This window comes from Rattus norvegicus, chromosome 19 (assembly GCF_021556685.1).
Source record: "Rattus norvegicus strain SHRSP/BbbUtx chromosome 19, alternate assembly SHRSP_T2T, whole genome shotgun sequence".
NCBI lineage: Eukaryota > Metazoa > Chordata > Mammalia > Rodentia > Muridae > Rattus > Rattus norvegicus.
Window position 1 is genome coordinate 70772766 of NC_141552.1, and position 17113 is coordinate 70789878.

The 17113-nt window shown below is 42.9% G+C and overlaps 1 protein-coding gene across 15 annotated transcripts in view; it reads left to right on the plus strand.

Annotated features, from left to right (window-relative positions):
- Pard3 (par-3 family cell polarity regulator) overlaps positions 1-17113 on the plus strand; it is a 549750-nt gene that overhangs the window by 393952 nt on the left and 138685 nt on the right. For all 15 annotated transcript variants that reach the window (XM_087595246.1, XM_087595248.1, XM_087595247.1 and 12 more), the window contains one exon: positions 4331-4441. In XM_087595246.1, coding sequence (XP_087451372.1) covers positions 4331-4441 — 111 coding nt within the window. The remainder of the gene's footprint in view (positions 1-4330; positions 4442-17113) is intronic.

Genomic DNA, 17113 nt, shown 5'->3' on the forward strand with positions numbered 1-17113 from the left:
GTACATTTGGTCTGAGATGGGCGTGACACTGGAGAGTGGACATTTGTCAGTCATCCATCCTTGCTTGTAAAGAAGAATATAAATGCCACCAAGTTTTTCCAAGGTGTCGGTTTAATGGTAGAATGTTCGTGTGGCACGCACAGGGCCCAGGTTCGAAAATACACCTAGATCAATAAATCTCAGTTTTCCCCAATAGGAAAACAGACTTAGTTACATGATCTCCTCAGTGGGAGTGACCTGAATCGCCATGACAACTCTGTGTCACTTGAGGACATTTGTAAACTGAAAACAAGACAACTGTCATCACTTACCTTTATAGCTTTCTAATTATAAGCAAGCACAATATGTTAATATTTATTTGAACTTGAACTTGTGTGTGTGTGAGTGTGTGTGTGTGTGAGTGTGTGTGTGTGTGCACGCACACGCGTGTGTAATGGTCAAAGAACAACCTTAGATATCATTCCCTAGAGGAATCTCTGTCTACTTTTTTTTTAAATGATAGTCTCTTCTTGGGGCTTAAGGCTCAAAGATTAGGCTAGGCTCCCCAACCAGAAAGCCCCAGTAATCTACCAATCCAGCACTGTATACCTCCTCATATGGCCTTTATACATAGGTATTAGGAATTGAACTCAGTCCTTCATTCTTGCTAGACAAGTACTTTACCAACTAAGCCTTCCCTTTCACAACTCCTGAGCAGACTTTTCTGGAAATTCCTTTTTATACCCAGCTGCAGCTGAGTTATGCAATATTTGGGATGACTTGAGACACTCAGCTTGTCTAGCCTCATGCTGTCTTCTGGGGTCTTGACTGTGAGTATCTCTCACTCCTCAGCCACAGACAGTCCCCCTCCCTGCCCTCGTGTGTGTGTGTGTGTGTGTGTGTGTGTGTGTGTGTGTGTGTCACTGGATAGATAGGAGTTCCACTTTCCAGGTGATGGACTGAATTTTGGAATAACAATGATTTTCTGTCATGCCCCTATCATCCCCATCTGCAAATCCCAGTTTCTCTGTGTACTGCCTTCTCTGTACTGAAACACGCCTGACTTATGCCACAGTGTCTGACAGTCTCCTCCTTTAGGATTCAGCTTCTTACAGTGTAACCATTATTATCAAACACTGCCCAGCATCACTCTTGGATTGGTGGCCCTTGTGGTTCTTCAAAGAAAACTGTCGTACCTTGCCTCCGGGCCCTTGTGGTAGTTCTTCCCTTGCGTTCTGTTTTATACTGAGACACGTTGTATGTGTGCCGGGAGACCCTCTTATTCATGAAGCTAAGGATGGCCTTGAACTCTGACCCTTCTGCCAATACCTCCAGGCACTGCTGGGATTACAGGTGCGTGACACCATGCTTAGTCTATGGGGCGTTGGGGATGGAGCCCGGGGCACAATAGTCAAGCATTTGACCAATGTGAGTCCCAGCCTCAGCCCGTATTGCTGACGCTTCCCAGCATGGCTCACTGATGTGTGCTCAATGCCATCTTCTCGGGAAGCCATCTTTAATTCACTGTGAGCTCCCTTGCCCAGCTCATCCTGCTGCTACCTAAACACGGGCTAGAGAAGAGACTCCATGGTTTCATGGTGATACAATGTGTTGTTTCCTGCTCTCCGTGTAGATACGTCAGCTCCCTGGGATGCGTGTTTTTATATTTGTCATTTGGTTCATTCATTCTATAAAACTTAACTTTATAATGCTTTACTCCCAGTCTGTGTGTGTGTGTGTGTGTGTGTGTGTGTGTGCATGCTTTTATATAGGCATGTCTGTGTGTTTTACATATATTAGTTTTAAAGTCCCAGTACATATTTTACCCCCTCTGAAAAGTGGGCAGATAATAGATTTAATCGATTTCAAAGACCCGTTTTTCTCCTTCCCTTCCTGCCCTTTCCAGTTGTATTTACTATCTAGTTTCTAAACAAGATCAAATGTCCCAGACAGATTGGCTTTATAGAAGTAACTTGTAGTTAGTTTTGCTTATTTTCTCACATTGGAATATATAATTTTAAGTGAAAGTGGTGACAATATATGAGGTTTTTCTGGCATAATATTGTGATGATGATTTCCTAGTTTTTAAACCTTTTTGGCAAACACAGTGTATCTTAATTACTGTCTGAGGTTTGTCCTGGATACTTCATGTGCGGCCGAGTGTTTGAAATGAGATTTATCCTAATAAGAAATGACCTGTGCCACTAACCAACCCGTGACATGAGACCTTTTCCTCTTATCTGTCAACTGTGCAAATATGCCTTTGCTCTTTTCTTTCTGATGTGAATTTGACGTCAACTGCATTCCTGGCTCCTCTCCCAGCCGGCAGCATTACAGAGGGAATCATAAACGCCTTCTCTGTCATCACCTGAGAAACTCCCCTGATCTAGGTAAAACCTGGTCCTTGGCTTTGATACAGAAAAGAATTTCAGAACAAGCTGGCCTGAAGTAGTGTTGGAATTTGTTAATAAGCAGGAAAAGAATGTGGCACACCTAAGAGGCTGTGTATAGACTTCTTAGCAGTCAGGGTTCATTGAGAGATACTTTAAAAAAGGATTTTTAAGCATCGTGGGTCACAGGGACTAAGAGAAGGAGAGTTGCTCAGGGAAAGAATTAAGACATACCCAAGTGTGGGTAGGGGGTCCAACAGGGACAGTTCCCCTTCAAGTGTCCCAGCGGTCACTATATACAAAAATTGTTGGAGACTCTGGGAATTTTGCTGCTCACGGGATCTCTTAGGAATCCTCCTCCTCTAACTCTGTTTGCTCTTTAATAACTGAGACTGTAGGGTGTCTGCAGAGGTGATGGTGATGTTACTGCAATCTGTTAAGACTGTGGGGGGTGTAGGATAGGCCCTGTCACTGTGTTGGGGTTTGGGGTGAGAATCCTGAAAAATGGCAGCTTTGTAGCTGGAAAGGGAGAACGGCCTTAAGGAAATGTTCTTTATGCTCAATTCTTGATTCTCCACTGATTAAAGGCTTCAACCATGCTGGGATGAGGAGTTTTCCTTCCCACGCCCGTGATTTCCCCTCTTTTTGTCCTGTGTCACCTTTCCAGATAGAAGGACTCAGTCACACACACCCTTCTCCTATTAATGAGCATTTCTTAGTGCAAGTGTGTGCACAAAGCGTGTGCCTGCGGTTTCTTGTCTGAGACAGCTGGTGACTTGACAGTCCTTGTGCATGGATCTGATTGGAGACATGGAAGGCAAGCATCACAGGGCACGTGGGCTTTTTATAGAGGAAAATAGCAGCAGGGAAAGGAGTCCCACACGAGGCTGGAACGTCTGTGATATGTTGGATGCCAGCATAGACTAGCGTGACATTTTCTTAAAGAGCCACGGGGCTGGCATCCGTCTTCAGCAGTGCACAGACCAAGGCCAGATCGCATGCCCACCCCTTGCATTTGGTTTTGATCAGGTGTGGGTTTCTAAGTCAAAGGCGTCCTCCTCCTGCCATGGCTCGATGGGCTGAGGAGACCGTTTGGTGAAGATTCCCCAAAAGCTTTCAGTTTAATAAGCTCCAGTCTAGCAGCATGAATTAAACTTTGCAAATATCTGTCGGTTCCTAACCATGATGAATGTCCCCAATAAGCCTTCTCGGTGAAAATAAAGAGGAGTCATTGCTTACGGAGAGGTCGTTAGCTCGATGATTTTGGATTTTCAGTCTTTAGTGCAACGAGGATGTCCCTCTGTAAAGATTTTTTTTTCCTTTCTGGTTATCTGAATGAAGTGTTCAGCTTGGCATTCTCCACTTTTATTATTTGCCTGTTTCATGGGATCAACTGCAACCCTGTCTTCTGTTGCTTTGAGACAGAATCTCTTATTGTTCTGGCTGACCTTGAACTCTTTCTGTAGATAAGGGTGATCTTGAACTTCTGATCCACTTGTCTCTTTGGGTGTAGGGTACTAGGGATAAAACCCAGGGTTTCGAGCATGCCAACTGGATCACTCCTCAGCCCTCGGAAGAATAACCTGGTTTGCCTTGATCATTTTGTTTTGCTTTTTCAAACAACAATATAGATACTGAGGGAGGGGGAAGTGGCCTTCCCAAAGGTTTTGCCTGGAACATTCTAATTAAAGTTTAATATAGGTTTCTCTAATTGAAGTTGAGATGCTCAGAAGACGTCTGGGCAGAATTGTGAGGAGATCTCTCTCTCTCTCTCTCTCTCTCTCTCTCTCTCTCTCTCTGTGTGTGTGTGTGTGTGTGTGTGTCTCAGAATTATGAGGAAGCTACTTTCTCTCTCTCTCTCTCTGTGTGTGTATGTGTGTGCGTGTGCACATATATATGTGTTCGAGGAGGACAACTCACTTTGTATATATTGACAAGGTAGAATTTCTCGTTACCAACAGGTTTGGCAAACATCGAAAAGATGACAAGATGGAAAAAATGGGTCGAATAAAAATCCAGGACTCTTTCACCTCAGAAGAGGACAGGGTGCGGATGAAGGAGGAACAGGAGAGGTAAGTCTCAAAGGTATCAGGCTCTGCTCCCTGCAGAGGTGCGGCCCTCACCCATGGCTGCCTGTCTACCACCTTTAACTTAAATGGAAAGAGTTTGCACTCAGCTGTAGTATCTGTGATGGCTGCGAACGAATGTAATACAAAGGAAGTTGTTTAAAAAGAAAAAGCAGAGACTTTTTTTTGTTCATTTGAACCTAGGTGAATTTTAATGGTTTCAGTTGAGACTTTTTACACAGTGGCTGGGGAGTGCATTAATGCTGAACTTATTTATTTATGGAGTTTGCTGTGTGTGTGTGTGTGTGCACAGGCACAGTGTGTGCATCTATACCTATCTGTGGGGAAGGTGCATCTGTGTGGAAACCAGGTGTCTTCCTTTGTGGCTCTACGTTGTTCCATATGTTTTGTTTTCATCTTTTTGAGAAAAAGATCTCTCACTGCACCTAGAGCTGACCAGCAAACCCCAGGGAACTCCTGTGTCCACACCCAGAGAACCCCTGTTTCTATGGCTCCAGCATTGGGATTATAGGCATATACATCGATCCTTCTATCTTACATTTCCTTTCCTGAGCGCCTAAGCCACGTGCCCAATGCTTATAGATAATTCGCTTTTCAAAATTTGAAATTCAAGTGGGTTTCTGTGGTTCTGAGTGCCTCTCCTGGTGGGGTGTCCAGTTGCTTCCAGTCTACCTCTGAGAGGGCAGGGCAAAGTCTAGAATAGGTGGGGTCCACAATCTGCCTCTTCCTTCTGGGACATCAGATGTCCCTGATAGCCATCTAGACCGAGGAGGGTGAAGCAGAGTTGAGACATATAGAGTCCACAGGGCTCTGATCTGGCTGGGAATACTGGCAGTGTTACAGCTCTTAGAAAAGAAATAAAGAGGTTCAGGCGGCCAGTACAAGGCAGGTGGCTGGAATCCTGACTGAGACCACAGTCTTGTAGGAAGTCAGTGTTCTGATGTGAGCCTATGCAAGCAATAAGTCAGGCAGGCCGGTCCAAGGTCCAACAATGATTGCTTCAGGGAGAGATCCACCCCCAAAGTGTTAGAGGTCAATAAAAGCAGCCACGCTCAGAGGATCCTTGGTGAAATAACTTGTGTGCTTTATCCCATGTGGAGGGGAACTATATTATGGACCTTGGGGAATAGGGTGGGATTTGGGGGGGGGGGGTAAATACATTCTATTGACTGAGGCTAAGATGTCAATAATACTCTACACACCCTACAGGTTTCATTTTATCTATATCTTGTACAGCACCTTTGAGCACAGGTGTGTGTTTGCAATTGTAGAGATGGGGTATCTTGTACCAAGGGGTGAGTAAGAGAAATAGAGTATCCCTCTGCAGTCTGAGGATGCTTCTGGTTTTAATAGTGCAATTCTGGGGATTGACCTGAGAGTTTCAGACTCATCTCGAAAGCTCCCTCTCTCTAAGCTGTGCCCCAGTCCAATGGCTTCCTTTATACAGATTTGCTTGGCGTGTTTTTTCATTCACCTTTCTCTGGAAATGTTTGCATTTTGGATAGAGAGGTTATCCTAGTCCCCGACTTTCTAGGCTGTAAAAGATAGACATGGTGGGGAATAGGGAAAGTAAAACAGAGTTTGAAAACATGATACAAGTTTGCGCTTCTATCGCTATTTTTATTTACTTTTTACCTATTTACTTATTTATCTCATTTAATTGTACAAGTGGAGCCCAGGGGCTCACACATGTTAGACATTCTACCATGGAGCTATTCCCTCAGCCCCAGATTTTCCTGTGAACTCTTCCTACTGTGCTGGGACGTCTTACAATTTTTGCACATCTGTCTTAGCAGGGCTTCTGTTTTTGTCTTCTTTTAAACTTTTTATTAGTAGTGTTAATTGTACAGATAGGAGGCGTCCTTGTGTTGTTATAATGTGTGCACCTCTGATGTACTGTGGTCGTCCCAACAGTCTCTTGAAACTCCTTGCTCTACCCACTTCCTCTTCTCTAATAGTCTCCATCACTTACACATTAAAAGAGTTTCTCCTAAACACAGAACATAGCAGGTTAGAGAGCAGACTTAGTCACTCAGAGAATGATAGAAAGGATGTTCTGCTTCCGTGCATGAAAACTGGCCAACGCTGCAAACTCTTTATACTCCAGACATGGCTGCTTCGCAGTTAGGTTGCTTCTGTACTTCCCCACAGAACTGTATCAACGTTTCCAAAGACACTTTCAAAACACACAGTTGAATGTGTCCTGCTAAACAACGAGCTTCACGTCTCAGCTTCATTTATATTGATCATTTGCCCAAAGCGCAGTTCATTTTTTTTTTTTACTTTGGTTTTTAATCTGTCTCTGTGCCTCTGATGATTCAGAGCCCTCAGTTGGCCGTAGTAAATTTATAGTGTGTGTGGGCTTGGAGCAAAAAGTGACCGGCTTACAAAAAAATATCGATTGCACTTGGAGTTTGAACAATCCATGGCTCTTTGTACTTTAGTACTTTTAAAAAGTATGTTTTATATGAATCTTGGGTTGTATAATAAAATGAGTAGTAAACTACAGTTATGGCCATACACTGGGTATTTGATACTTATGATGGTGGTAAGTCACAATGTGTCCTTGGTGCTTTGATGGCTCTAAGTCACAATGTGTCCTTGGTGCTATGATGGAGCTAAGTCACAATGTGTCCTTGGTGCTGTGATGGAGCTAAGTCACAATGTGTCCTTGGTGCTATGATGGAGCTAAGTCACAATGTGTCCTTGATACTATGATGGAGCTAAGTCACAATGTGTCCTTGGTGCTTTGATGGAACTAAGTCACACTTCATGTTTGGTACTTGTGATGGGGTGCTAAGTCCCACTGTATGCTTGGTGCTTGTGATGGGATGCTAAGTCCCACTGTATGCTTGGTGCTTGTGATGGGATGCTAAGTCCCACTGTATGCTTGGTGCTTGTGATGTGTGCTAAGCCTTCTTTTACCTGTTTCCCCCTCTTTGCTGTTTTTGACATTGACGACAACTCTGCTTCGAGAAGGGATACTGTAACTTACTTGGGAAAATTCGATTAGAAGAGTAGCTAAAAACTAACAGCACAGAGCATCCTCCCATAGCCTCGCCCACTCTCTCTGTGAACTAGGAGTAAAGCACTTCTTCCATAACGTTATTTTACGCTGGGGCTATTTGAGTTCCAGAATTTTCAGCCAATTCTACATAAAATATGAAATCTGAGATTCCTTCATAAATGAGTCGTGACACGTCCCCCAAACCAAGATATTTCCTTGCCTTTGTGCATTCATGAAGCCCATTACTAAAGAAGTAAATATTGGAAGATGGAGAGAAAAACATCTTTGTTGTTGAAATGTTATCACTAAAAGGCTGGTCTGTTCTGATGGTGGACATAAACTCTGTTCTTCGGAGCCTGGGCTTTGCTTTAATGGGGTTCCATTCCTGCACATATCTTGCCCGGCCACCCATACAGTAACCGGAACGCTGTCCTGTAGCTTTAGTTTAATTTTTCCATCAGTGTAGGTTTTATTTGGTGAATTTCAGCAAAACCGATGTTTTTAGAGAGAGAAAATGCAGAGCCAGACTTCTGGAACTGTCTGTTGGAGCAAATGAGACAGGAAACAGCATTGGATCCTAAGATCTTCTTTTGGCATCTTCAAGAAAGCCAGCAACTGCATACTGTGAAGCAGCCAAAATGTTTTCAAGTTGTTTTCTGTTGCACTGACCTTAATGTATTCTATTTCTGTAAATAGTAACCACACATCTATTTTCATGTTCATGTGTGTGGTACTCTAGATAAACCTTGGGGCTTTTTGCATGCTAAGAAAGCCCTCTACCACTGAACCACAATCCCACGACTAAATAAATGAATGAATGAATAAATAAATAAATAAATAATGAATAAATAATATCATTAAAGGTTGTTGGACCAGGTGGCTCATACCCATAATTCCATTGGAAGACTTCTGCAATGAACAGCTCAAGCCCCCCTGTCCTGCCCTACTGGAAATGGGGACTAGATATGTGTTCAATTGACAGACTGCTTACCTGGTACACAAAACCCCAGCTTTGATCCTCGGAGCTGCACAAACCATGAATAGTGGTGCACGCCTGTAATCCCAGCACTCTGGAGGTAGAGGCAAGAGGAGCAAATGTTCAAGGTTATCCTTCATCTCTAGCTACATAGCTAGTTCAAGACTAGCTGGGTCTACATAAGACCTTGTCTCAAATAAATAAATAAGTCCTGGGGGATGTGTCTCTAGAGATCGAGAGTGTACCTCAGTGGTAGAGTATGTGCTTAGCATGAATGAAATCTTTGAATTCCTAGCGTCAAAAGAATTGACTGATTATTTAATTGACCCAAGGCCAATGGCCAATTTATGTTTCTTAACACCTTCTTAATTTTTTTTTTAAAATTGTATCATGCAGGCAGGCTTGGTAGTTCAGGTATTTGATCCCAATTATTCTGAAGAGCAAGGCAAGTGAAGCACAATTCAAGGCTTGCTTAGAGTGATTCAAGGACAGCCTGGACAACTTAATAAAATCCTATCCCAAAGGAACAAATAAAAACTTGGCCAGGTAAAGTACATGTCTAGCATGCTTTAGGCTGGAGGGTGAAACCCCACCCTCTCGTGACTGATTCCTTGTATCAAATCCTTCTGTTTGGGAAGTAGGGCCCTTTTGTATGTAGCAGAGAGATTGCATCACCGTAGACATTGTGCTAGTGATTCCTTGTAGCTACTCTGGATAAATAAAGACTGTGCTCAGTCACAAACATATTCTCTTCCTGTTTCTCTACTGCAATTAGTGCTAAAAGCCATTTATTGTAGAAAGCACAAATACTATTGAATAGAAACATTACAAGAACAGAAATCTTGTGTGCTTTGTTCCTAACCACACATCATCCATTTTAATTAGAGAAAGGGGTGGTGGGCACTGTGACAGATTCTGGGATGGAAATCATTAATTGGCATCAATTGGAAGAGAGACAGTTAGCAAGAATTCAGTGACAGCAGGGACAGCATTTACCTCAGCACTTTATTTAGTGTATTACATTTTTAGTATATTTTTGCTATGCAGGTTCAGTGCAATTTTATTGTAATAGAAAAAAAAATCTCTCCCCACCCACCCCCACCCCCACTAAAAGAAAGGTGTGAATATGTGTTCGAAGAGAATAAATCAAAATAAGTTCTTCTTTTCCTTCAAAATCTGATTTAAATAAAGTTTTAGTTGTTTTTTTTTTGTTTTGTTTTAATTTTTTTCCCCTCGCACTTAAATAACAGGGAACAGTGTGGGATTTTTTTTTACGGGTGTCAGCTGATGTAGCTATAGTTGCCTGCCTTGATTTAAAGCTCCAGCAATTGCAAGCTGGAAGGGTGAGTGGAGAGGCAGGAGACAAGAGAGGTTTGCTTGTCCCTCTCTGCATTTGGAGGCACCAGTTGCCATCATTGTTGCTGAAGGCTAGCCTGAGACAAATGGGACGGGTAGGGCTGAACAAAACCTAACTGTTCAGAAACATGAATAACCCCTACGTCTCAGAGCTAATTTGTGACCTCAGGGTCCCAATAAAAGAATAGAGGGGTATTCTTTATAGTAGTGACCATCTGGAACCATTAGGGGCTCAGCTGCAAGATAATGGCTTTTTTTTTTTTTTTTTTTTTGAGTTTCCTAAAGAAACCATGATATTCTTGTTTGGACATAGAAAATATTTTTCCCCTGAGCTAAATATTTTTTTTCTCTACCGAGAATGAATAGATACAACATGCAGATATAAGCTAGGAATGTCGCAAAGTCCCTTCCCATGAATAAGTTTGGTGGTAAACAAGACTTCAAGGGTGAATTTTAAAAGTTAACTAGGAGAGTCACTTGATTTGTTTTTGGCTTTTGAGTTTTTTTGTTTATTTGTTTTTTTGAGTTTGTCTTTTGTCTTTATTTGGCAGGCTTTTGTCACACAGCTCCTCAGGCTGGCTAGACTGGATTTCTCTGGGGAGTTGAAGATGTCCTTAGACTTGTGATCCTTCCCCCTCTATTTCTAAATGCTGTGGTTACAGGTGTCCAGCATCACACTCTCCTTATGAGGTTCTGGGATTAGGACCCAGTATGTTTTGAGCTAGGGGCAAGCACTCTACCAACTTAGCTTCACCTCCAGACCACTTATTCTTTTTAAAATTTGATTTTGCTTGTAAAGTGCCTCCAAATCTCTGTCTCTGTCTCTCTGACTCTATCTCTCTGTCTCTATCTCTCTGTCTCAAGGCCTCTCTCTGTCTCTCTGTCTCTGTCTCTCTGTCTCTGACTCTCTCTCTCTCCCTCTCCCCAACTCCCCTCACGCACACAAATTTGTTTCTGATGTTTTAAAAATCATCACCTCCCCAGTGCCATTTGCATAAGGAGCCTCCTTGGCATTAATTCCCAGAACAGGCTTGGAGATAAACATCAGGGTCACTGACCAAATCCTTTACCTTCTGTCACCATAGTTTGCCACACCATGTAGGTGTGCGGACATCCTTAACACTGGGGTTTTGTCATCAGCATGACCTTCGAGGGTGGAAAGGAACTTTGGGGCTAAAATGCACAGGTGACAACAGTCTGATCATGGTGAGTAACTTTGCACGTTGGAGCATAGATGGGGCAAATCACTATGTTTCCATGGGACTGGTGGTGATCAGTTACAGGATACAAAGTTGAATAAAGGACAAAAGTAGTTGAAACAAGTTTCACAAATAGTATCGCATGCTGATTCAAAAAATAAATAAATAACCAAAAAGCACCCTCTGTGAAGCTGGCCTCTTTCAAAGTGTTGCCTGAGGCTGGGAGATGGGTAAACTTCTTGCCATGCAAGTATGAAAACCAGAGTTTGGTCTCCAGTACACGTGTAAAATGCTGGGTACAGTTCTCCATGCCTGAAATCTCAGTGCTGGGAAGCTGGAAACAAGAAGATTTCAGGCACTCACTGGATAGCTTAATCTAGCTGAATTGGTGAGCTGCAGGTTCAGTGACCAATCCCATCTCAAAAAACAAGGTGGAGAACAATTAAGGAGGGCACCTGACTAGCTCATCTCTGACCTTGTGCACACCTACAGGGACACACCATCCTCCCACACACATAGAAAGGAAAATGGCCCCCAACTGAATGTTAATTTCTATGTAGTTTGGAAAGAACATTCCAGTCCAGGCCCATTAGCAGTGTAAATAGAATGATAAGCAGGAAGGCCAAGGTGGTCTTCAGATGCAGGACTCCTGGGGAGTCCATGCTGTGTGCCTTTCCTGAGAGTTTCTCTAAGGGCTGGGTTTTCCCACTCTCAGCGAACTGAAGGTCGTGTCCAGTTGTATAATGGCTTAAGCCACTCTTCTTAACTTGAAGGCTCTCAATGCACAGCTTTCAACCTAGTGTTTATATTTGTTTTTCTTCCTTTCTTTTTCTTTGTAATCCCTACCAAAATCTCATCAGATTCCCAAACTTACATGAGGCTTGGCATGGCAGAGCTGGATTTGCCACCTCCCCTGCTCGGGAGACCAAGCCAGGAGCATTGCCAGTGCAGGGTCTGCCTGAACTTCTTAGCAAGTCCCTATCTGAAATTCGTGACAGGGTAAGGAATGGTTTGGGAAATGGTTTAGTCATGAAGCACTTGCCTAGCATGTGCGGGACCCTGGATTTCATGCCAGCACCATGAGAGAGAGGCTGACTTATGCAAATGCTCAGGACCTCAGGCTATGGCCTTTGATGAGATGATCATCTTACAGTGACCAGATGTGACATAATAGCAAAGTGGCTGTTTGCTGCATAATAACTGAGTTGGGATTAATAGTCTGTTGAGTTGAAGAAATGTCTCATCTCTTTCTTCCTGATAGTTGTTGAGCTTTTTTTCTTTTTGTTTTTTCTTCTTTTTTGTTTAGCTGCTGCTGCTTCTTCTTCTTCTTCTTCTTCTTCTTCTTCTTCTTCTTCTTCTTCTTCTTCTTCTTCTTCTTCTTCTTCTTCTTCTTCTTCTCCTTCTCCTTCTCCTTCTTCCTCCTCCTCCTCCTTCTTCTTGTTCTTCTTCTTCTTGTTCTTCTTCTTGTTGTTGTTGTTGTTGTTGTTCTTCTTCTTCTTCTTCTTCTTCTTCTTCTTCTTCTTCTTCCTTCTTCCTTCTTCTTCTTCTTCTTCTTCTTCTTCTTTCTTCTTTCTTCTTTCTTCTTTCTTTCTTCTTTCTTCTTTTTGGTTGAACCTGAGTTGAGGAAAACACAGAATGATGTGAAGAATAAAATTGTCTCTCAACTATGAAGCATTTTCATTTTGCATGTCCAGTAATAACCGAGTTTTATAATAATGTCCTTGACTATCGTAATTGCTCTTAAGTACAAGGGACTGTAATAAAAACCTGCTCTTTGCTTTACTAAATTGACATTAGGATTCATATCACTGTTTCTCTTGTGGATATTCTGTGGGAACTGTGTTATTAGAATCTAGGGCCTTCCCAGGAGAATGTCTAACTTTCCAGCATGTTCCATCTCCAAGAAGGTCCTGTTCTGACTTGGAGATTAAGGTTTTTCTGGGGTGTTTGGGGACTGAAAGTATCTTGGAAAGGTTGAGCTGATGTCCTGCCAAATGTCAAGTGCTGCCCTTTTTAAAGGACCTTCCCAAAAAATGCCGAGCCAGGCACATTAAATCCTTCCATCTTCTAGCTGCAGATAAAAAGAATCAGGCCAATAAGATGGTTCAGGCTGGAAACCCTTATTGCACAAATCCACGCACATGAACTAGATCCCCAGAACCCATAATGGAGAGAAAGAACTAACTACTTGTTGTCCTCCCACCTCTTCCTGTCTATGCATGTGCGTACTCACACAGACACACACACACACACGTACACGCACGCATGCACGCACGCACATACAAATTATAGGCAAGGATCTCTGTATGAGGAAAACCATGCGTTTCTGATGTTTTTTTTTTTTTCTCAGATTGGGTGATCTTAATATTACACACTCTAGCCATTTTCCTGCAAGTTTCGTTATTTTGTTTTCCTTTAGAGCTGAGCAGTATTCCACCTTATATATGTAATGGATGGTCATTATCTGTAGGGCTATTGTGGGACCCAGCATCCTCCTGCTACAGGGATCAGGCTGCTCAGGGAGGCAGGATGCAGGAACCCCAAGCTGCCACCAGGCTGTGGGAAGCCGCAGGACACTGCTCAGGGGTGGGGAAGCACAATCTGAAGTGTGGGACAGCCTGAGCTGGCACAGGGGTCCCCGGGCCTACCAGGAGGCCGGAACTGTCCAGTTCTCAGGCTCCTGGGCCTCCAGGCATTCCTAGAGTGCTGCTGGAGAAGAGCTAAGAACAAAATTAGGTATTAGCCCTTTGTCTGAGGTTTAGCTATGAAGATTTCCCCCCTTCCTGTAGTCTGTCTGTGTGCTCTGCTGATAGTTTCCTTTGCTGTGCAGAAAGTTGTAGTTTCACATAACCTCATCTGTTGACACACAGGGGCATTTCATGAGCTATTTCAACTTCCAGTAGATTTAGACTGTGTGGGTCTGTTGGAGGGACAGACCATAGACCTCCAACATTATTGTATTAGGAATCTGCAGTCTGAAGTATGATTCTCCTTGTATCAGTCGCTTGTTTGGTTGCTGCCATAAAATACCGGGGAAAAGAACCTGAAGGAGGAAGACATCTTGGTGGGAAGACTGGAGCGTGAGGCTGCTGTCCAGGTGACATCACAGCCAGGAAGCTGGTTGGGATTGCAGGTGCTTAGCCCTCTTTCTCCCTTTCTTCTGCCATCTCCATGTAGAATGAGTTTTCTCTCCTCCTCTAACCCAATCTAGAAATTTCACAGCGGTCATACCCAGAGATCCAAACGGTGATTCCAAATCCTGTCAAACTGATACTCAGGGTTCATCCCTGTCTAAAGGTTCTTTTCACCATGGTTTATTCTAGCTTTAGCCTTTTCCTCATGGTATCGCATGTGGTGTTTTCATGCATGTGATATTAAGGATCAAAGTCTGGGCTCACAGATGCTAGATACAGACCAGCACTGAGCTCCACCCCCCAACCCAAAATAAACCGTAAAATAATCTCATCAGTAGCTATAGAAATCTTGATGAGTTTTTATAGGACTTGCCTTGAGCCTGTGAATCACTGTAGGGAGAATTGACCGTTTCTCCCAGTGAATGTTTCAACTGCTGAGTATAGGAGATGGCGTTTCACCTCCTTCAGCTCCAACTCATTTTTACCACACCTGCCCTGTCTACACTTTGTTACATTTTTTTTTTATCTGTAAGACAAGTTTTTTTGTTTGTATCTAAGGACTTAAAGTACATAAAATTTGGTTTGTTTGTATCTATGTACTTGAAGTACCACAATTCTAGTGGTGATACAGTTTTAATTAAACTATGTGTTTAATCTTCTTTTTGCAATAGAAATTTCAGTGGGGTCAGCAAGATGGGTGAAGGCACTTGCCACCAAGAAAGCGAGGTCCAGCTCCTGCAAGTTGTCCTCTGACCTGCACACACACACTATGGCATGTACACATACACAATATATGATACAATATGTAATGTACACATTACAATATATAAACATCTTGAAAGCTCAATGGAGTTTTGCATTGTTTTGTTTTGAAACAAGGTTTCCTATAACCTAGATCCAGACTGGAAACTCAAGATGGAGCCAAGGATGCCCTTAAAATCCTAACCCTGCCTCCTCCCAAATGTTGGTCTTATGGTTATATCCTACCGCGCTAAGGTTAAACTGTTCTGGGGATTAAATTCAAGGTTTATGCATTCAAGCCGAGCATTTGATCACCAGAACCACTTCCTCAGCTGCCTCCTGGCGCTTTACCTGTGGAGCCTCTGTTCCCGTCACATGCCAATCTTGCTTTGTTTTTCTAGATTTTTGTGCGTCCCTTTGGATTTTCTATGAAGCCATGGCATTTGGAAACAAGATGTGTGTGTTCCTTTCCTACGTGTGTGGTCTTCATTTCCTTGGCCAGGCTGTGTAATTGTCAAGAACCTGAGCCCTATGTGGAATGATGATGGAGAGTGCTATGTGAGGAGGCCACTGCTTACCAAGGGGATAACTTCATGTGTTTTTTCTACTATATGTGAAGGAAGCTGGGGGGGGGGTGTTAGAAAAACACACTCACGAAGCTTACAAAGTCCTACTGTAGTATTTTCTTCCTGATGGGGATGAATTTGTCAAATGTGTTTGCATCATTTGATAGAATCATGTGACTCTCTTTAGTCTGGGTCACATTCTTGTGATGAGCCCATTCGATCATCATACACGTACAATTGCTGAATCTTGTTTACTAATACTCTCTTGAAGATTTCTGCTTCTATGTTTATGAGAAGTATTATTAGCTTCTAGCTTTCTTATCTCTCTCTTCTTCATCCCTCTCTCCCCCTCTGTGTGTCTGTATGAGAGGGGTGGGAGAGTGGGTATGTGAATGTTGTGTGGGTGTGTTTGTGTATCTGTGTGGGCATGGTATGGAGAGTTATGCATGTACACAGTTGTGGCATTGTCTCCATATGATTTGGGCACTCTTTCTGGATTCTTTTCAATATATATTCAGGCGTCGTTTATGCAAACAGAAGTCTAGTTCAAATAGGAGAAAGGTAAACTCAGTAAGACATTAAAATGAGTCTAAAATACTACTTGAGAGAAATAATGTCTTCGTTTCTTTTTATGGTTTTATTTGGCATGATTGTACTTATGACTGGGGCACAATTTGGTGCTCCCATACATGGCATAATGATTAGATCAGGGAGCTGACCGTTGCTACCTTCACAAACCCTGCATTCAAGTCCTGCCTCTGCTTCAAGGTGCACATTGCTGCTAGATGAGATCACTCCCCTGTGCTACAAAAATGAAGTTCTGGCTTTCCTTCCTGGTCTCGACTTTGACCTCTCTGCAACCTCTTCCCATCCCCCACACAGCCCTACCCCAACCTCTGTGAGATGTCCGACTGGGCATCTGGTTTCTGTCAACTGGGCATGATGTCCTTCCGCCCCATCCGCCCTACCCTATCAGAGAGAATCCTATTCTTTACACCACTGCACAGTGCACATTTATAGCTATGTGCCACATTTTCTTTATGAATGTATCCATTTTTAAGCACCTAGTCTGATTCTACATCAAAACTATTATTAAAAACAAAACAAAACAAACAAACAAACAAAAAACCCCACTATGGGCATACCTCTTTAGCAAATCACTTTTTCTCTTAAGATACGCCAAAAGACAATGCTGAGAGATGACTCAGTGACTAAGAGGAAATTGCTCTTACAGAGGACATGAGTTCAGTTCCCAACATGCACATTGGGTGGCTAAGAGTGCAGGAATCTAAGGCCTCTGGCTTCTGCCGGCACCCATACACACATGGAAATTACAACAAAGAGGCACAGCATTGAAACATAGGGTGATAATAAGACATCACGTTTATGTCCAAGCCTGGTTTCCTTTGCACTGGTGCCTGCGCTGGCCTGCTGGGCACATACATGGTGAATCTGAATGTTTCAGGGGCCTCTGCAGTCTTTCCCTCCAAGTCTCACAAGCAGACACCCCCTCAGTCAGGGCACCTTACCCCATATCCCTGCCAGGACTCCGTTGCTTTTAGATAAACAATTCAATTCATAAATCTGTAATGAAAGTATTTCCCCTCCCAAAAATTATCAAAATTTAACAGAATTATTTTAATTAGAGCATACATTACATCAATATAATTTGAAGGGA